This window comes from Meleagris gallopavo, chromosome 7, assembly GCF_905368555.1.
Source record: "Meleagris gallopavo chromosome 7, MGAL_WU_HG_1.1, whole genome shotgun sequence".
NCBI lineage: Eukaryota > Metazoa > Chordata > Aves > Galliformes > Phasianidae > Meleagris > Meleagris gallopavo.
The window spans coordinates 24,951,601-24,973,510 of record NC_139410.1 but is presented as its reverse complement, the minus strand read 5'-3'; the positions used below and the strand labels follow the sequence as shown (position 1 = coordinate 24,973,510).

At 41.8% G+C, this 21,910-nt stretch overlaps 1 protein-coding gene across 3 annotated transcripts; it reads left to right on the top strand.

Moving 5' to 3' along the window:
- Positions 1-5,991: 5,991 nt before the first annotated feature.
- LOC104911795 (leucine-zipper-like transcriptional regulator 1 homolog) lies at positions 5,992-21,463 on the top strand. 3 transcript variants are annotated; one of them, XM_085227555.1, is made up of 10 exons: positions 5,992-6,413; positions 6,666-6,771; positions 9,382-9,454; positions 14,460-14,714; positions 15,566-15,645; positions 16,441-16,519; positions 17,568-17,614; positions 18,259-18,379; positions 19,280-19,466; positions 19,786-21,463. In XM_085227555.1, exons 4-10 carry the CDS (start codon positions 14,552-14,554, stop codon positions 20,486-20,488), a joined length of 1,380 nt encoding a protein of 459 aa, XP_085083681.1. In that variant the 5' UTR covers positions 5,992-6,413; positions 6,666-6,771; positions 9,382-9,454; positions 14,460-14,551; the 3' UTR covers positions 20,489-21,463. The 3 variants fall into 3 exon arrangements, with proteins under 3 accessions (XP_085083681.1, XP_085083682.1, XP_085083680.1); XM_085227556.1 differs by having other exon boundaries at positions 9,365-9,454; XM_085227554.1 differs by lacking the exon at positions 9,382-9,454 and having other exon boundaries at positions 5,993-6,413.
- The last annotated feature ends 447 nt before the right edge of the window (positions 21,464-21,910 follow it).

The following is a 21,910-nucleotide window of genomic DNA, read 5'->3' as shown; positions in this document are numbered from 1 at the left end:
CCACCAATGTGAGATTTGCACAGTTATTCCCACTGATGAATGATAGACCATTGCTGGATTAATAAATCTTACAGTTCCATACAGTCCTAAGTGCTCTTTCTAATGCTTGATAGCTCTGCTCTTACCAGTTATTTAACTCAGTCTGAAGCTAAACATTATTTTGTTTGTTTGTTGTTTGGCTTTGTAGACCAATATGTACATTACAGAGAATCTTTTTTCCCCTCACTACTCTCATTGTTGGCCATTGTTTTATTAGGAAACGTAGCACTCAGCAATAGAGAGAACAGACTGACCTATTGAACTGATTTCGCTCCTCGTCATAGCTGACAGGAAAACGGCTGCCTCAGCACAGGGTTCTGGGAAGGGAAAACCAGATGTTTCTTGGCTGCATTTAACAGATGTTATTCCAGTTTGCAACAACATTTTAAAATGCAGATCCCAAGAGTTTATGCATTTCCAAAGTATTCAAAGAATGGAAAAGTGAAAATTTCTTGCAAGTCTTCCAGTAGTGCCAAGCATCCCTTTCTTATTCTTTCTTTCTTTGTTACTCTCTCTCATATTTTTTTTTTTTTAACCTGAAATGAACTTCCCCAGTTTCAGCATTCCTGTGGTTCACACATACACCAGAACATGCCTTGGTGCCTACATGCATTAGATAATCAGATTGGGTAGATTAACATTGCCACGGATTTAGCATGTGACCTTGGGCAAACCGCTTGATTTCTCTGGCCCCCAGTCCTCCACTTGTGCTACGTGGAGCTTGTAAGCTCTCTGTGACAGAGCATCTCTCTCAGCTACCAGTATCTACAATATCTAGTGCAAAGAAACCATAAATAAGAACATAACCCTACGGTGTTACCATTAAAAAAAAAAAATCTTTATAAAAAAGTTAACTACCAGCTCTTCAACAAATGGAAACAGAACATAAAGAAAGTGAAGGGAGATACATGTTCTTTATAGGGTGATTGTAGATCACCCTTTCAACTGCTGCATGTGCCAGCATTAAGTGGAGAGATGGAAGGGCAGAAGTGTAGGAAGTTTCTATCCTGTTCTCTGAACAGATTCAGGTTGCTGAGTTGTTCAAAAGCCATAAAAGCCATTCCTTAATTTATATTATCTTCCCAGACAGACCAAATTGTGCTAGGCCCATGGAGACTCCCAGAACAAACCAAAACTAGGGAGGGCAGGATAGGCGTCCTTCAATATGCTTACCTGAATCCTGCCAGGTTTCCCTCTGAGCACACTCAGCACAGGGAAATCTGCCAAGCATCACAGAATTAGTGTGGTATTATTCTCGTGCTACAAATGGAATCATGGAATTGCTCAAGTTGGAAAAGACCTTGAAGATCAGAAGTCCAACTGCAACCTAACCATACTACCCCAACTAACAACCCTCTGCTAAATCATGTCCCTGAGCACCACACCCAAATGGTTTTTAAACACATCCATTGATGGTGACTCAACCACTTCCTTGGCGCTTCCTTCTCTTACCAAAACCAGAGATATGCTACCAGCTCCAAAATAGAAAGTGCCTCAACTTATGTTAAGTACTGCTCTTTCACCGGTTCTAGAGGAAACGGAAGTAGAGAAAGTGACTTTGCTGAAAGAGCGCTTGAACTTACCAGGATTCCTGATATTCAGAGTGGTGTACAGATTCAGATTTGGGAGAACTGGAGATCTGTACAGGGGAAAGAGAGGACCAAGAGAGAAAAAGCAGAAGCACAAATTTCATGACGACATTTCCCTGATCTTCAAAAGTATTTACAGAAAATGCCTGGTATTCTTCCATGCCCTGCATTGATACACAACACATGTACTGTAAGCTAAGCCAAATGTGTTATCTTTATTAAAGGGTTCTTGTGGCTATGACTATATTTCATCAGAGTCCTGTGATAGTCACAACTTTTAGAAAATGCAGATTTAATCCAAAATTTGAATTCTTCTTGTTAAACTAGAACTTATTTTTAATTAAAAAAAAAAAAGTGAAAAATAATCAAGACATTTTTTAAATGTTTCAAAATAAAACCCTAGTATTTAGGAATAGAAAATATTGAAACATTCTCCAAACAGAAACTTGAAACTTTAAAACAACGATTTAAAATGTTGACTTTCAGAATTAAGGTAGCTTCTTGTTTTACAGCCAGCCATAAAAGATTTTTCTTCTATCTTTATGGAATGGTGTGTATGATACAGCAGGTTTAAGAGTAAAAACCACTGGCATGTAAAAGCAACAGGGTCAGTTATTAGAACTCAGTGCAGCCTCCAGCAATACAGAAGAACTGAGGCTGTGTGCCCTTGGTCTTTTCTGACCACAGCCTCTTTGCCTGCTCTTTGAATTTAAGCTTCATAAATTGTTCAAAACTTTACTGGCAGAATCAATAACCAAAATACTGCTTCTCAACATCTGGTTCGCATTCTTCTCTCAGGTACGCTGCAATTCTAAATTAAATTGAATGCTTTACATGAAGTCACTCCAAATTTATGACAGCATACAGAAGCTAACTCAGTTCTTTGTCTTTGAAAGACGTCTGTATTTGCAGCCAAATAAAATCACAAATGCTTATATACTCAATGGCACAAGAGTGCCATCCAGCGGATATTCCTAAATGTGTATTCATGGGTGAAATCCTCAGTGAGGAGACAAGTGACTGGTATGGGTTGCGAGTACTGACCTGATGGCTGCACAACCCAATGCCGAATAGTACTGCTGGCCTGTGATGAGCACTTCTGTTAAAAATTAGTAACTTCGTGGAGAGTAGTGCTTGCTTCAAAGCAGGAACGTGCCGGAGGTGAGCTGCTGGGCTCAGAGGTACCACCACCATCGCAACGCATGCTGACTGCAGCCAATAACCTGCTGCTTGTCAGCCCTCTCTGAAGCCATGGCATTACCCCGTGGTGAACATGCTAATGTGAGCATTCTTGTACAGAAAGCCTCACCAGGCTCACAAATGAGAGTGATGGAGCTTTGAAGCTGGTTTCAGGCGAATACTGATGCACCCAGACATCAATGTGACAACAGATGTCTGATCTGCAAAGAACGGGCCCTGAACTCAGACCTTCCACCTCCCAGATAAATGTTTTATCCACTGTACTATATCACAGAAAAACTCCTTCTAGAGGAAACAGGCACAGCTGCTTTTGTGAAGACCCGGTCCCACTGGCATACATTAGAGAGATTTGAAGATTATCTTCTTGAACTGAGCTGCTCTGGGGACATGCACAGAGTGACACGTCATTTTTAGTTCCTGACTGAGTTGAGATCCACATCAGTTCCAAGCTGCTTGGCCCTGCTGAACCAGAGCAATCCAGGCACTTGCAGAGAGGCTCTCTGCGGCTGAATAGTTTACCTAAAAAAAAAATGTCAGCTGGCTTGGGAATTGAGGCCTGGTGCAAGGTCAGGCTCAGCTCACTGGGGTTTTCCACCATTTCTGGTTTAGATTTAGAAGCTCAAGTTCTGCCCTGAACCCTTACTTTTTGGGCTTGGCCCCTAGCCAGTAAAATAAATTCTGGTTTAACAAACATGTACTTGATGCAGACTTTACTGACCTACCTTATTGCCCATCTCACCTATCCCCCATCTGCAATGTTCCCTTTATAGTTAGCTGTATCTCTTGCAATGCAGATGCATATGAAAGATTGTGAATGATTCACAGATTTGATTGGCCTGATGGCCCACAGATTAAATCATTTTGTACAGCGTTCCTGTTTGTCTTCTACATTCATCTTGCCTCTAAACAGAAATTAAATTATCTGGGGATCTGTGGTCACCATTACAGGTAATACCTGCAAGACAGAGAGCCCATCCCAATAAGCAGCCATTTCTGCAATGGTCTTCTCAGAAGATGCAGAAATAAGAGGAAAGATATTTTATTTCTGGGTATAGTTCCATTCTGAGGCATCTCTTGCACTGTGATCAGATACCAAAGATCCAATTTGCCCCTATGAGCAATACAGCATCTGAAGACCTTCCTCTAAACCCTGCAAGAGCCCAGTACCCTGCATATGAAGAAGCTGGTATTTTGCCATGACTTCTATCATCTTCCACTTCTGAGGACATTTTACTCTGGTTAAGAGTGATCGGGTATGCAGTAAAAGAGTAAAAATAAACTATTTTACCTGGAATTGGCTTACAACAAGTAGTCACATCCAAAATTATCTGAAATATTAAGAAGTATGGAAAAAAAATTATGTACAAACACTTTCCACTGGAGAACAAGCACTTGAATGCTGACAATCATATTCATTCTTTACGTTTAAAACTGATACAAGTTTAAGATTTTAGTGTGGTACAATTGCTCTGAGACTGTGAGAGAACAGTAAAACATAAATGTTTTTGTAGTGATCCTCACACTATAGATACGCAAAAAAATGAAACAAAGTGCCATTTATGTTTCTTTGTTCCGCAGTAGACAAAAGCGAAATAACCCTCAGCGATATCCATAATGTGATTCGTTTTCTGATAGTGAAACCGATATGAACAATTCAACTTCTAAGAAAAATACATCAAGCCTCCAGCTTTGAAACAAAGCAGGAGCTAAAAGCTTATGAGCAGACCCAGGCATTATGCGGTGTCACTGGCAGTGTGACCAGCTTCCCTGTATTTATTCTGTGACAAATCTTCTGCCACTCTTTTCTCAGGTGAGCTGTCCTTCCCTAGATAAGGTTTTACTGCTGGCTCCTGTACATGCTATCTGTTTGGGATGGGAGTGCTCTGCCACTGCAAAAGGTTGCAGTGGGGAGATGCGTTGACAGGATTACCGCTGACTCGTTTTTCAAGAAAAGCTTAGGAGCAAAGGTGGGACGTGGAAAATCACAGTTTCCATTTTCAGAAACCTTTTTTGAAACTTACTGTTTAAGAAACAAAAACAGCGATCGTGGGGGTACTACATCTAGGGGTGAGGCCAAGCGAAAACTCAATACCACCACAACCGCATCATCCCGGGTGCTCGCAGACCTCAAGGGATGAGCCAACGCGAAGTAACAGAACTGCAGAAAACCAGCAGACACAGAAGGATCTGCCACCTTCTGTTGCTAGTGAGGACGCTATAATGACGGAAATAATTAGTTAATCTTTAGTTTAAATAAAGCATTGGGGGAAAAGGCTAAAAATAAACACTGATTCATTCCTTGTCAGGGAAGTTTCTCCTGTCAATTATCACATTGTTACTGCTGTTTTTAATCTAGTCAGATGGTGAGATTGGCAAATCCCTTCTGCAGGGGCTTCTGGGTGTTATTCTGTAGAGAATCTTGCTTGAAGGACTGATTGCTGCTTTTATGAGAGCCAGTGGGAGTTTGGCCACAGTCCTTCACGCATGTTAATTTGAGGGACTTCCAAATGTTAGCTAATGATCTCAGGCTTCTTTTTATGAAAGATGTGTGGGTATGTTTTGGAGTTTGTTTTTGTTGTTTTTTTGTTCTTAATCCCTAGCAGGAGGCAATTAAGAGGCTGTGGGGAAAGTTCTGTACTGAAGCACTGGATCAGCCTCTCCACAGCTCCTACAACCCTATAGCATGAAAAACTGAGAAGCATAATGCTCCAATACTGGGATATATGGGCTCTGAGCACCCTGACTCAGCTCTAGGTGTTACAGAATCACAGAATGGCCAGGGTTGGAAGGGACCTCAAGGATCATGAATCTCCAGACCCCCTGCCACATGCAGGACCACCAACCTCCACATTTAATACTAGACCAGGCTGCCCAGGGCCCCATCCAGTCTGGCCTTGTGAACTGCAGAGGAGCTGGACTGGATGGCCTTCAAGTGTTCTTTCTAACTCAAACGTTTCTGTGGTTCTATGAAATTGCAGTTGAAGATGCTCGTATTATTATTCACCCAGTCCAGACCATACACCTTGCATCGCTGTGGGCCGAGTATATCTATTGGTGTCCTCTTATGATAACTTGAAAAAGCAATTACACTTCTATTTTCTGGGCACAATAGTAACAAAGAGGCAGTGGCCTCCACCCCAGGGCAGGAAAACATGTCAACACGGCAAGGAGAGGCCGTGTGGGTGGGGAGTTTCACTGCTGCCAGTGTTATGGAACCTGGTGTAGCTGTGAAGGAGAAGTGGAGAGAAAAAAAAATACTACAGAGGCTGCAGAAGATAGAAAGCCAACGGCGTGAGCCCAAGCGAGCAGCAGGACTGCGGCTCTGGAGCTCATAGAGAGGCTCTGGACTAAACGCTGACTTAAAGGGCTGGGAGCTGAGCACAGACAAAAGCCGCCGCTCTCCTCTCTCTCCCTTCCCACCCTAAGCCTTAATTCCCGGCTGCGCTCCGGCCACCACCACGCACCGCCCGCCGCGAGGCACCACCAGGCCGCGCCCGTCGGGCCGAATCCCCCGCACCGCGCCGCAGCCGCGCAGGCTCGGGCCGGGCCGCGCCTCCCGCCCTCCCTCCGGCTGCGGCTCAGGAGGTGAGAGGGAGATGGGGCGGGGGGGGGGGACGGCAGGGGGCTCGCGGCCGGGCTGGAGGGCATGAGTCGGGGCTCCCCAACCGCTGCGGGGCCGGGGCGACGTGCGGCCGGCTGGGCCCGGGGGCTGAGGGACGGCCGACCCCTGGGCGTGCTCCAGGGGAGGCAGAGCGGGCCGGCCGGGCGGGATTCGCTCCCGAGTCAAAGCGGGGCGGTGATGCTGCGGTTTTGTTTTTGTTTTGTGCCCAAATCCAGATGACGCGGTGAGGGGCAGTACCCAGAGGGGATGCGGGAACGGGGCCGGCGGCGAGGGCAGCGATGCTCAGCAAACACCTCAGTGCACACGGCCATCACCCAGAAGGTACGAAACGAAAGGTTAAGTGCGAGAGGAAGGAAGCGGCTTCCATCACAGGGGGCCAGCTGCGGGGCCGGCTCTGCGCTCCCTTCCCACTCTGGGACATTCCCCATACATCCCTCCTTTTGCACATTCCCTTTTCCATGCTCAAAGAGCGTAAAGTGACAAAATGCCTTCCACCCAGCAAAAGACAAAGAAATGCGCCCATCCAAATCTCAAGCCAGAGTGTGCCTGGCCTGGGATGAATGCTGGACCGCAGTAGCCGGGAGTGGGATTTCTCAGAAAGCCAGGAGCCGGACAAAAATGGACCCTGTCATTCTGAGTCTGAATATGAAAACAGCTTGCAAAACATTTTTTCAGGCTTTGTAACAAAGGAGTTGGTCTTTCTTTTGCTCTGGTATCTAGGCTACATTGTGCATGCTCACGCCTATCACTGGTTTTATTCACATGAGTAATTCCATTTGAATTTGGACCATCGACGTGCATGTGTAAAGTTACTCATATGCTTTCTGTTTTCTTTATATATTGAAAGCATGTGAGTTTGTACTTCTTCCATTTCCTGGTGCAGCCCAGAAGCTGTTGGCATCAAGGTTATTGTGAGGCAGCACAGCCATTCTGACTTTGCGTGCCTGACACCTTTTCTTTCCTCGCCAAACTACTCCTTTGTGTGTGATCTATTCCAGCTATGCAATCATATCTTGTTTTTATGCAACCATCTTTCATGTGAGTGCTTAAATTCATTTTCTCTATAAAAGCTCCTTTTTGTACTGACAGTCTTTCCAGTTGTGCCATCTGATTCTTTTTCAACAAAGAAGTCATGATGTCTTTTATGAATTCTACTACAATGTATCATCTAAATTCATTGCAAATCTACCATCATATCTAAATGTTTTAATATTTGCCAGCTGGAATATTTTATTATTCTCATTGTCAAATGCCGTTTCTTTCTGCTTTCTTCAAGCTACAGCTTTTGCAGTTCTCACAGCCTTGTATATTGTCCCTGTCCATTGTTCTGTGCTTGTCTTAAGGGCAAAATGTTTCTGGGACAGGAAAAGCACACTGTCTGTCTTCCATAAAGTAAGGTGTTACACTGAGTTCATAACCAAGTGTAACCTTAGATGTTTCTTTTCCTCCACCAGAGACTATAAACAATAAGCAAGTAAAATTACCGTGCATACATTTTATTACTAAAGTTAACACTTTTTAACTGATGTACTCTCAGCTGTGCACTGTATATCATAGCACTGTAATTCATGCCCGAGGATAGTAGGCAGACAGTGCAGCCACCAACTCATCTCAACTGCATTTTTTCTTCCTAACCTAGAACATTTTGTTGTTCAGTGCAAGTAGAGTTGCCCATAGGAGATAAATTACCTGGAAGTTGTTTTAATGGCAGTTCACGAGTTGTCAAGAAGATACATTCAGTTACACCTGAGTACAGATGTATTACATTGAACCTCGAGGCATCTACCTACTCTATCTTGAAGGAATCCGGCTAGGAAAGTTCTTGTGAAATCCCCAAAAGATGCCTTCTAGGAATGTTGAAAGCTGCTGTTTCTGAGTGGTTGGGTGATGACCTGTGCTTTGGAATGACCTATTTGCACTGGTGAGAGTACAAGTTGCTTCCAAGGAAAGGGTAAAAGGCCAAATCCCTATTAGTCTGCCCTTTGTGGTGGGAGTTTCATCTGTGTGGATGAAAGGAACTGTGTGAGAATCAGGAACTGTATTTTCTCCCTGTGCCTTATCTAGAACATGAAGAAGTACCTGTTTGTCTCAGCTGATGTCCAAAGGATCATCTTTTTGGCGTGACACTTTACAATCAGGCCATCTATCCTGGGTACATAGTCAGACCACAAGACAGAACGAGCACTTGCCGTCCCTGCGGGTGCAGTCATCAGCATGACCTTAAATAAAAATAAAAAAGATAAGACTTCTAAAATTAGCATGCCATTTAAGTCCAGAAGTAAATAAAACCCATATATACTCACATTTATTACGAGCATAAACTTTTGATCAGGGATGATTGGGGCACTGCATTTATATTTCCATTAAGTGCCAAAACTGCTTCACCTACTGATGCCTGTTTCTGGAAGCTCTTTCCCAAAAACTTAACTCAAAAATTGGTTTGCAGTCAAGTAGTTAATTGCAGTTCTGGGAAAACAGATTTAAGGGCTTATCTGGGGAGATCTACTACTCAAAATTAAATAGTCTATTTTTTTTTTTTTTCATTTATAAAAAAATCAGACTCTAATTTATTAAGGAAAATAAACGGAAAATAAGTAGAAATATATGTATTTATGTTTTATCTGTACCAGAAGACTTATTTCAATGGAGTGAAAAAGATGATTTCTTCTATAAACAAAGATGTAACAATTCCAGAAATATTTTAGTGAATTATTTTTTCCAGATACCACTCCTTCCACAATATTTGGGAAATAGATGAAACATTTACTGCATTATCCCAAACTGATTTGTGATTGTTTTATTAAAAATAGGCAATATACCTAGCACACAGAAAATACATTTATATTTTTATAAAGGCATTATAAATATATTTATACTGCTTTATTTTACATTATTATATGTATTACTACTTTAGGACTTGCTTTATAATAGGCAGCAGTGCTACACGCTACTGAAGAGAACAGATTTCTTCTGGAAAAAAATACAGGAAGAAGATATCAATAAGGTCAGTTAACGAAAGAAAAACACCACAAAACAAGAAAGAAAAGAGATAATAAATCTGCAGTGCTGGGCTTTAACATGACTGGGATCTGAGTTAAAGGAAGACGACGGCTTACCCGCAGCGCTCCAGAAGCAGGCAGGCAGCCGTGTTCTCAGGGACAGATACTGCAATCTCATCTGCTTTGCAGTAAGGGTGCCTTGCCCTCGGTGCTCCAGGTACACTCCAGGAACAGTAGCTGTGTGCCAGAGAACAGAAGATATGTCATATAGAAGTGCTAATTACATGTGGCTGCTTTGCAGTAGTCGCTTCATTCAGAATACCTCTTCACTACAGAACGCATTCGGGAGCACTGAAATGTGACAATGATAAGAATGCCACCCTGAATTCACTTGTACAAATTCAAATAAGAGCTATTTAACATGAAAGCCCTTCAGATGTTCTGTAAATTTTCAGATCTGTGCAGTCAGCTTTACGAAGAGAACAGGGATGGTGCTGTTTCACCCCAGAGTGCCGGCCTTCCTCCCAGCCCCTGCATCAGAGCAGAGCCGTGCGTCCCGCCGTGTGTCTCACGTTGCCCTGTCCTTCAGCTGCCAGCTTCCCTCTCCTTCCCTGCACCCCGGCTCCTCCGGCTGCGTGCTCAGTCACTCAGGAACTGCACATTTACAGCACAAAGCAAGGCCCTCAGAATTCTAACTAATATGGGAATATTACTGTTATTCTGTATTCCCAGAGCCACCCCGCTTGTTGAAATGCTGAAATCCTGAAGCTAAGCGTCTCTGAGAATCAGTTTCTGTATTATTTTTATTTTATTTTTAACCCGGAGACAGTTCCTAACTACTTCAATTTAAGAAATAACAAAACAGCAAACCTTGAGTTACTGAGAGTTAGCACACACGTTAAGAAAATAGCAGTACGTGTGATATGCTGAAAAAAAACCGCAAACCCTCCGTTCTAAACTATTCCAAACAAACAAAACAAGTGGTTTTGTTCAAAACAGGCTTTCATACCTTCCTTACGATTTTTCGCTCAAAGACTTTTTTTTATTCATGCAGTCGTGTTGGAGCAGCTGTTAGAATAAGGCCAGGACTAAAGCAAAGGGTTGACGATAAGTAGAATCAGGAAGACCTGCTCAAATTAATTATTTTTGAAGAGTACTGAGGCATCCGGAAGAAAATAAAGTACTGTGCACAGAAAGGTGCTGAGGGCTCAGCCATTAACAACAGCAGAAATTCCTTTTTTCCCCCAACGAGTGATTCCATTTCTCAGTGTGTTCCAAAAGGCTCCATTCTCTTAAATCTGAAACTTTTCTGTCTATTGAAAACAGATGGAAATGAACCGGGGGACCCAGGTAGAAGAAAAGCTTTAATGAGCATGTATTTAAGAAATACTTACATAAACCATTCGTCTGAGAAACCACATCTAATAGAAATATAAATAATTATCTAATGAGCATATAAACTACATTTCCTGGAGTCATTTCTGTCTTTCCACATTTCCTGAATTATTTTCATTATGAAGCAGTAATGTGGCACCATTAATTGATGAGCGCTCTGTGCTGTAGTTACTGTGCTAATTGCAGCTCTCGAGGTCCTCGTCTCCACCGTCTGACAATCGGGAATGATTGCATGGGGGTTATTTTTAGGAGGAAACGGCAGAAGAGTTTGGAGAGCAGCAGCCATTTCTTGTGCATTACAGCTGGCTTGGGAAAAGTTGCACAGAAATGTCCCGAGTTGTCTTTTTGGTTTTTATTTTGGTTTTGTTTTGTTTTTTTAATCCTGCTGAATTTAGAGCTTCCTATTGGATAATTAATCTTGCTTTTAGAAAGTTGAAGCAGAGAGTGTAGCTCAGTGGCATCAGTTTCAGAAGAATAGCAGATTTTCTCTGAAAGCAGGACTTGTAATGGGGGCAGTCGGTGAACTTTATGAGCCTGGCTCTATACAAAGGCAATCTAGGAGTCAAGTTTATAATTAAAGATACCATCGATGAAGGGTAAGATTCGAGCTGGTTAACTTATCCAAATTGTGGAATGAAGCAATTTGTTAATTGATGTGTTCAGTGATTGCAGGTCTGCCTCCACGTGCTCTATGCCGATGCTCAGCAGGTGAGAATGGGAGGAGACCCCTAAAGCCAGGTTGGCCTTCTGTCCTGCATCCTGCTCGCCTGCCCTACACGGAGTTCAGCCAGCGTTGGCAAACACGTGGGTTGCATTTTGTTGCTGACCTTCTGTATGAAATCAGGAGCATCTTCAGTGGATGTTTATATAAGGGGAGTCAAGGTTTGTGTAGGAAGAATAATAGTGAGAAATATTTAGGAAGAGGAATAACCAGTTTTAACTGGGAACAAATAAAAGTCAAGGGGACGAGCACTTTTTAAGTATTAACAGCAGAGACCTATCATCTTTTTCTTTCCTATTAAATTATATCAGAAATAGCAGTAACACATCAGCAAACTTACAGTGCTTTATCACTGAGGTGTCTTTGTCCCCATTTCTCTGTGGAAGTAGCTGAAAAAGAGATGAACTGGGTATGGCTGCACAGGTTTGGTCGAGTCAGAGAGGAGCTGTATTTCATGGCTTCAGCCTTTTCCCTTTTCGGTGACATGCCATAAAGCATTATGGACTTAGGCACATATAACGCATCATTGATTCACAACTGCTAATTTGCCTGGGGAAAAAAAAATAAAGAGACACACACCATTGTAAATGCTGCCAATCTTGTCTTCTTTCAGACAAAATGCTAAAAGAAAAAAAAAAAATGTCATAAAATGAATTTAGCTCAGTTTGAATAGGTCGCCTTAACAGAATGGCTGCAAGGGATTGTCTTGCAATGCTTTTGTCACTGAATCTATCCCAGTCTTACCAATGGTAAATCTTAGAGCTAAGCTTTATAATAAATGAAACAAAATTAGATAGGATTAGATGCATTCCTTATTAATATTCTGTAGCCATTTTCTGTAGCTTGTTTTATCGTAATCTTTCTTTTTCCTCTGATTACGTACAGCCTGTCCTGGAGGGATCTGTGCTGTAAGCAATTCCTGGGCACCCTCCTGTCATTGACACTGGGATCGTTAAGTGCAAATTTCATCAGCAGTGAAAATACAGTTTTTGCAAATGGAATAGTTAATTCCTGAAGCTTCTCACTTGTAGCACGCTGTCTAATTTTAGCATTGTGGTTTCAGGAGTCAAAGTAACAGTTCAGACACGGCTTTATAAAGTACAAACAGCTTAAACTTGCTATGGGTATCTCTAAGGAGCAGTCAGTGGCATCAGAGGGATGCTGGGCTGTAGGAAAACCGAAGGACCTGGGATAATATGTGTGCTGCAGAGAGCCCTCCCCTGCACTGCCTGGGGACAGCTGAGCTTTGTCACCAGCTCAGCACACCCTGATGGAGTCAATCCCATTTTAAGGAGGCAGCTCAGCAGGTACCACGCCGGCCTCTTCCACCAGCACAGGAGGCTGCTGCTGGTTCAAACGTGAGCTTGCTTTTGACAAAGGACTCAGCTGAGAGAGGCACAACTAACTTTGCCAGGATCAATTTTCAAAAACCTCAGGCTTTGGAAAACAAGGGAACCTTTGAGCATATGAGAAAGCATTTAAAGAAGGGGTTGCATTTGTGGTATGCATTTGTGCTCCTTTGTGTAAGTACCTCCTGAAACAAGGTGTGTGGGAACAGAGGCAGAAGACTGAAAACTCTTGGAAACAAAATGCTCCCGTAAGAAGGGAAGTAGAAGGCCAAAAGAAAATTTAAATTACTGTTTGCAGGAAACTGTACCCGGGTATGGTTTCTGATCAGACAAGAAGCATTTCTGCTTTTTTGCCATTTCCTGGTGAATTAACCTGGAAAACAAGCTTTAATTCAAGGCCTCTCCCCAAAGAGCCTTTGAGCACCGCACGGCGGCTCAGCACACCCACAATGTGAAGACCCAGCACCCCAAGCACCTGCTTACACCTCTGCTCCTGACATGGCTAGAGAGCATTGTCAGAGTTTGCTGCTCTCCCAGAGGAAACTCTCCATTGTGACTTCTGTATGCAGGAAGGCTGTGGGCAGCAGAGGCACTTACGTTTCTCTGTGGATGTAAATGGATTTATTGCTATACATCTGGGGCAAATTTGGTATGCTTTTTTTTTATTATTAGAAATTATTGGGCTAAGTAGCTGTAGGTTCATTGCATTTCCCTTGCTACTAGTCTAGAATCAAAATAATGGATTGCTGCACATTCATTACACTGAGCTTAGAGTTAATGCACAGGGTGTGTCTGTACCAACAGATCCTTATCTGTCCTTTTCCAGTCCTGGATCCCAAAGGAGAATCCAGCTCTCATTGAAACAGTCTTGAAATCAGGAGTGGTGATGTCACCGACACAAATCCCAGGATTTGACTTAGTGCTGATCTGTAATGCTTCATAGGAAAACGTACTTTAAAACACTGGGCATTGTATATTTTGAAGGGGCTGAGAGATGAGCTACAGTCCTGGTGTTCCCATCTTCACAGAGCACAGTGACATCTTGTGGCAAATTAAGGGATAGTGCCTTTTTTTTTTTTTTAATTCCAGATCCTAATTTCAGCAGTTTCATGGATGAAAGTCTAAGAAAATTCTGGACAAGTGCTAATGAATTACTTTTATCTGTGTATTTGCTCTTTCCCAATTTTGTTTCAAGTACAGCTTACCTGGGACTCACAGAGAAAACAGACAGAACCTTGGTTTTTATCTACAGCAGGTGCAGGACGTTGTAGTTTGTGACTTCTGCTCACCAACACGCTTTGGAAAATAGCTTCAAGAACACGGCTGTTCCAGGCCAGCTGATATAAGGCTCTGAATCAGCACTGCACATGCTTTTCTCTGGTTATCATAGCAAAAACGGTCAGGTTGTGATTGATGGGAATGAAAGGAAAACATTGGAATCTTTTATCGTAAAGCAGAAGCTTTTTTTTTCCCTCCCATCATCTTTTTTTTTATATCTAGTTTTTTTTAATTTATATATATATATATATATTTGTCTTTTTACAGACCAAGGAGGGTCTAACCCCTGTCTGTGATGCTGTGGGACCTCCCCTGGCATTCTTTGCAGTTGGTACTTGGATAGGATCCTACTTATCAGCATGAAAGGAAAAGCTGCACACTGTGACTGGAAATGTGCAGCCCAGAGGAAGGCCTCTCCCTGCGATCGATACAAACACGCCTGTGTTGTCTGCAGAGGATTTGTTTATCTCTATGGAGGGCGAAACACCACCAGTCTCAGAGATTTTTGGCGGTACAATATAGGTAAGTTTGCCCCTTCACTTACTGGTCAAAATCAAAGAGAAAAATGCATCCAGTCATCCTGAAACAGGGGACACTCCAGAGCTAACAGCTTCTCTGGTTAGTGTTTCTCCATCAAAATAACGTTCTACCTCAAGCAGCTACCTAAGCTTTGTAAATGTTTTCAGAGATCAAAGAATGTATGAACTACATTATGATCATTGGGCAAATGGTGGGATTGTTCCTGTCGTAGGTGTCCCAGAAAGCTTAGATCTGAGCTCTTTTGTTTGGCCAAAAATACTGATTCATTTACAACATCCTATTTCTAGCTAAGGATGTGACAGAGATTTATTGAATCTTTAACATGGGAATAGTTTATTCATGGAAGAGTGCACAAAAGGAGTGCATGAATACAATACCTTGTAAGACTGCATTAGTAATGCACCATCAAATATGACATTTTCTGAGATTTAATGTATAGTGTTTCCTGTTCAATTGTTGTTAGTAGATAAAACTCAGAACTGCGTTCATGGAATAGCTGGGTTTTGGTGTAGCTAACTGTATAGCATTAAAATAAAAAACAAACTGCCATTCCACATATGTTTGCTACACAGAAAAATGTACTTAATTGTGGAATTGTGGGGGAGGTGTCTGAACTAACGGGAAAGATGACCCAAGGCTTTATTTTAGGATGGCCTGCATCAGAGCAGCAGTTTTTCACTCTTCTCAATAGCAAAGCAGGAAAATGAGGAAGTGCTTCTTAACCTTCATGCCTCATTGACTCTGGGTGTGCATCCAAAGCTGATCCTTTCACTTTTTTCTTTTTGTCTAAACGTTGAGTTCATCGCTGTCTTAACCTGAGCTTTGGTTTATAGCAAGGAATGAATGGGAAATGCTGGACTGCTCAGGAGATGGACCAGAAGAACTGGAAGAACATTCAATGGTGGCTTATAAGGTAGTAAAGGAAAATTTTCATTGTTCATATCCTAACATTTCTTTTGCTAACATACAGTAAAATAAAATGCCATCTATTATTACGTACTGGAATACCAGACCTCTATGTCAGTGCCCTTCTGGATGTAGCTGTACACTGTTCTGGATTGTTTCTGTATCAAGTCCCAGCATTTCAGCTTAGCAGCCATGTGCAGCTCCCTTATTTCCTCACTTAACACTTAGTACATAATAGTAATACAAAATACAGACCTTGGCAGCACATTCTTTGACTTAGCTGTACAGTTGTAACAGTTGCTCTGAATTCATTTGCATGATAAGCAACAGCATGAAAACATTCATTTAGGAACTTGCATAGAAAAGGAACGGGGGAGTGAAGACAAATAAGAATTACAGCTTTACTTGTGAAGGGGAATCAGAATTTAGGATATCAGGAGCTGCAGTGCAAGGCAATCCTCCTACAATTACACGTAACCTAGTATTATTACCTGAGCAATGTCTTGGAGAGCTCCAGGCGTGCATCCCTCACGTTTTCCCACTGATGAGGAAGTGTGTGCTTCTGGGGGGCTGTCCCTGTTCAAACAGCATGATGTTCAGTGGGGTTTCCTACTGGGGAGGATAAAAACATGGCTAAAAGTTGGTGGCTTGCAGTTGCCTCAAGAATTCTTAATAGGTTATCCTATGCATTATTGTTGGTTATATTTTGATGCTGCCAGTCTTTTCATTTCAAAATTATTTTTGCAATTATTTTCATGCTATGTGCCTACCTATACATGGCAAATATTTTTCCATTTTGCAGGGCACCCTGTATATTTTTGGTGGAATGGTAGATTCTGCCTTCACACAAGCAAAAACCCCTCTCTGGATATATGACACAGGTATGATACACAGGCCAGTCTCTTCCTTAGGACATTCCAAAGCCATAGCTACTAATAAATAGCAAGAACCAAGCCACTTTCTGCTGCTTGTAACAAGCCTTCCCTAGGTTCTACAAGAAGAAATGTGTGTAAAACTGAGGACATAGTTTTCCTCTGAAATTAGACTGTTAAACTTTCAAAGGAATCAGCTCTTCCTTTAATTGCAAGGTTATTAGTATTATTATTTAGGAAAGCATAATGTATTTTCATGTCTCTTTTTTCATTTCTCCTCCTTGCCCCAAATTTTCTATTTGACCTCATTGTGGCCTCTTTGCTGCTTCACTACGTAACCTTAAGTCAGCGGGTTTGTTTTAGTCTTTATTTTCCAACATGGAAATACCTGCTGCTACAGCAGAGATTTTCAGATAGAAGCTTCTACATTTAATAGGAGAAAGTATCTTGTTACTCACAGTACTTACCAGTGAAAATTGTGAATGAGTTATTCAGAAGTTTTGTGCCTTTTTTTCGTGGTCACTATTTCAGTGTTTCCTTGCAAGTATAGCTGTTAATAACATGGACTTGTAATTCTTCCTTATTCTTACCAGAAGCTGAATATCTGGTACCTGCAGTCCTTCAGATCAGTGGTTTTTGTTATCCAAGGACTGTTTTTAAGCGATCTGTGAAAAGGAATGAGAAGAATAAGGCTGTGGTTGTAAGGTTTACATAATAAATAACAGGAGCCATACTTTCACTGGAAAAAATGGAGATTCTTCAAATCCAGAAAGCCACAGGTTATTTTTTCCATTGTGAAATTTAGCTTTAGGAAACAGAAAATCCAATATGGCATCTCGGTGCTTTGATAGAAGATAAGGATACAGGAAAACTATCAAGCTGTCAGCTCCCCAGTACTGCTGCGTTAGGGGAAGCAGATTTCTTCATCCCTGTCACTGGAAAACACCAAGATGAGATTTACTTGAAAATTAGATTTGCAATTTGAAGCACTGATGTTGGAGGAGTGTCCTCTTGTGGTCTGTGATATAAACTGCGCTTTATTAAAATAATCCCCCAGATTCTGCAAGATGGACAGAGGGCCACGACGTACCAGCAGAGATGGAGGTAAGGAGCCAGGAAGTGGTGAATGTGTGAATCAAATGCCTGTTGCTTTGTTGATTAAACAGATTGCTTTGAAATATGTTCCCCCAAACAGTTCCAAACTAATCTCTTCAGAGACATGTGGCTACACTTTATTTCTTTGCACTTGCAATAATTAAGGCTTTTTCCTTCTTTAAGATTACTGCTCTTAACTTTCTATATAGCACTGAAATTTTAAGCCCTCTACCACTTCTTCTGTTTTTCTAAAATCCTTATAAAGAAAACCAATTTTAAATGATACATTGCTAGCATGAATGCTCTTAAAACAGGGGTCTGAAAACAGATGGGTAGTCACACTAATACATTTTGAAATGTGAAGCATTTTTTTATTTCTTTAGTCTGAGCACATTGACTCCTTGAGATATTGCTGCTTTTAAATGAAACCTCAGTGTAAGCATTGAGGTAATGGTCTAATGGATTGGGTTTATATCACTATGTGTAAAGAATGACTCGTGGGGTTGCTTCAGTTGTGGGTTTATCCTGTATTTTCAAAGAATTTTAACACAACCCAAAGCAATGGTTTTCATTACCTGGAAATATTCCCAAGGCAGATTGATATGACTTTGTCTGTTAACAATTCTTTTTGTTTTATTACTAAACTATTTCAGAGTTTGGCACCTACTAACAGAAAAGGCCACAGTGCAGTGGTATACTGTGCCAGCATGTACATCTATGGGGGATATGTTGGCATCAGAGGCATTTCACAGGAATTCTGGACTTTCCATTTTGGTAAGTTTAAAAGTTTGATACCTTTTGATCCAGTACAATCAGTGAAAAATGATGACTGCTGTGGAATAGCATGGCTTACTCTGTGAAGAAAATTCCTATCAGCAGTAATGTGGCAAGTTACATTTGGCTTCTGTTCAGCAGCATTTAATTACGAATTCTGTCAATTAAACTAATCCCCAGCTGAAATGAGTTGGACTGATTTATATTGGAGGAAGTTCTGCAGTATTGGCCAGTTTTAGAGCTGAGAAATCAGGGAGGATGGTTCTATTCACTAATTTCTTCAAGGTTTACCAAAAACTTCCAGTTGCAGCAGAGACCTTCCATGACTTCAGCCTGCTGATGCCATCTTCAGAATCTCAAGTCTAGAACAGACCACGGAGAGCTAAACCTGGCAGGAGATGGTTTCATTGGCATATTCATCCTCAGTCTGGTGGCTGCAAACCCGATGATTCCCAGAGACTTTCTAAAATGGAAAGCTTTTGTTATCTGCTGGCCATTCAGGAGCCGTGTTGAAATGAATGATGGTTTATCTTATCCTTCATTCCCTCTCAGGAAGAATGAACACAGACGTTAATGAAAGAATGTTTTAGTTGATTGATTTTCCCTCTTTTACCTAGGAAATTATCTTTCCATGACAGTGCTAACGAATTACCTAAGCTGTAGAAAAAACTGCTCTGTAAATAAAATCTCCATGGCATCTGCCATACAGCATCTGATATTTTCATTTTAAGTTTATGCACTTTTTCAGTGTCAGAAATTAAACTGTTAACTTCTACCTTAGTAAGGTTAGAGCAGAACATCCCGTTCTCCAATAAAGTAGTTACTTTGTTATTGAAATAAATCCATTCTCAAATATCAGGATAAGATCGGTAAATTTATGAATTAATGCTCTCCTTTCAGATACAAGAAAATGGCTATATGTTTCCACCCTATCTCACAGCACTGGCCCAGGACCTCGGCACGGTCATTCAGCAGTAGTTTATCGTACAGCCATGTACCTCTTTGGAGGACTGGCGGGGCTGAGTGAACAGAAAGATTTATGGAAGTGGGACTTTGGAAACAGCAGCTGGTATAACATCAGAACAAGGTACAGAATATACAAACTAAACGCAGAAAGAGAATTAATCTTATACTGCATGCAAGCAGAGAGAAAAATGTTTCCCTTTCAGGAAAGATAGGAATTACTCAGATTAAGACCCGGTACCACTGCCATCCCTGAAGCTCCAGTTGGCTTTGCTGGGGAGAGCTGTTGGCAACATGTTGGTGCAGCTGTCAGCAATACCATTTTGATGCCCCACTGCAGCTGTTTGGTGGTCATTCTCTTGAGTCAAAAGAAAAATAGAGGCTAAAGTCATCGTTAGATTCTTGTTGGTCTCCCCATAATTGCTGTTTTTTCTTGTATTTAGCCAAGGACCTCCTCCAGCAGTAGGTCATGCTTCAGTAGTCTTCAAAGACTCAATGCTGGTTTTTGGTGGAGGGATTTCCAACTCCAGTCCTAATGAAGACTTCTGGAAATACCATTTCCATACACAGACGTGGAAGAAGCTAAGTAGCATTACAAAGGCAAACTTCTCTCCTAAAACATATCACTGCATGCTAGGAATTGGCGTTGGCTTTCAAACTACCTCAGATTTCACTCCATTCAATACATTCTCCAGTCACTGGAAGAGTAGGAAGGAGCACCGCCAGCTGGTGACCATCCCAAAGCACTCCCACTTCTGCAGCTACTTCCGCCAGCAGCCTGCATATCGAGCGTTCAGCAACGAGGACAGTGGTGCCATTGAAATGAAAACCTTTAGCTTCCCTCTGGAGCCAGTGGGCTTTTGTGCATTTCAAACCTCTTCAGAGGTGGAAGTAGATCCAAAGAGAGCAACAAGCATTTTGACAAAGGACAGGTCTGCCCCTCTGTTTCTCTCTTCTGAAAAAGAGACTTTTGCTGCTGCTGTGCTTGTGGAACAAGAGGGGGGAACCAACCGTCAGCATGCAGCTGCAGGAGATGAAGTTAGCGGCGATGCCAATGTGCTGCTGCTCATTGGAGGCAAACCTTTGTCCAGCTTCTCTGAAATCTCATTCTGGCAAATGAGCTTAGATAGCTTGTCATCCCTTTGAATGCAAAGCAAAAGGACAAATCCCCACCAGTGTGCTACGAGGCAACAAACCAACCAAACAGTGTTTTCAGTTTTCTGTCAGCTCACTGGGAAAAGAACAAAACCTTCTCACACAATGCTATGCACAGATTTTTTTTACAATGTGAACAAAAACCTCTCTATACACTTAAGCCACAAATGACATAAAAATTGCAGTTCCCAGGAGCTTGTTGGAACTTTGCTGCCATTGTTACTTTTCCCTTCTGATCACCTAACATCCTTAAGTCACTGTGGCTGATGCTGCCACAGATCAGATCTGCAGTAACCCCTACTGGCTCCATAACTGCCATTTGAAATGTTTGCTCATCTTGTGGTGTGCCAAATAAAAGATACACACCTCTAAAACTGCAGTGTAATCCAGTTTGGGCATGTTAATATCACATTTGGCTGTGAAGGATCTGATGAATCCTAATGGCTTTTTTCTTCAGAGAACCCTCTTGGCACAGTGTGTCTGCAACAGCAGATAGCATATTGCATTGAGTATGTGAGCCTTTGTATGGTTTATTTTCTTTGTTTAAAACTTCATGAGCATTCAGATTCACCAAAAAAGGTTTTTTTTTTTTGGAGAGAGAACATTGTCCAGCATTTCAGGTATTTCTGTGTAAGTTACTGAGGTATTTGCCTTCAAGGTATTGGCCTTCTGATTGAATTCAGCATCCTCTAAGAAGAAATTATGATGTTTCAAAGAAATATTTAATATTTGCAGTCAAAAAAAAAAAATAGTTCTCAAGAGTTTCATAGGAATTATGAATTTTAAGTGGAAGTATTTACAGATACTTCCTTCATCTTTTCACAAGTTGCTGTCCCATGAAATCAGTAAAAAATTAAAGATGGGTTTGCAAAGAGCTATTTAGGAATTACTTGGACCTTCAGTGACCTTTGGAAACTGAATTGTATGCTGCCATATAAGTAAAGCATGCTGCACTTCCCATCAGTGCGTACTTGTTTTCTGTGCTTTCATGAATTTAAAATATATATTTACCCTTTCCAAATAGCAAAGAACTTGCCTCCTGGAACAAAGAGCGCACTCCCACAAGCACCAGCCATCTCACAGCAGTCCTGCAGGCCTTACTGCTGCTCAGGCTTTGGATTCCTTCTCCAGGATCATGTATTGCCCACTTGGAGGAGGCACGTTTGAGAACTTACAGCAACCAGGCTGAGCACGTGCAGGGCACTGCAGCCTTAACTCAGCAGCAAGCATTTCTTTCGCTGGCTGACGTGTCTGTTCTGGCATTATCTAGAGAGCTGCTGTAATAGACAGACTTCTCTCTAGGATTGATGAGGGAATAAAATTTATCTGGAAAGCGTAACAATGAACCAGTGATTTGCCAAGTAATGAGAAGGTCTCGTGGTACATCCATGTATCCTGGGGATGCACAACAGC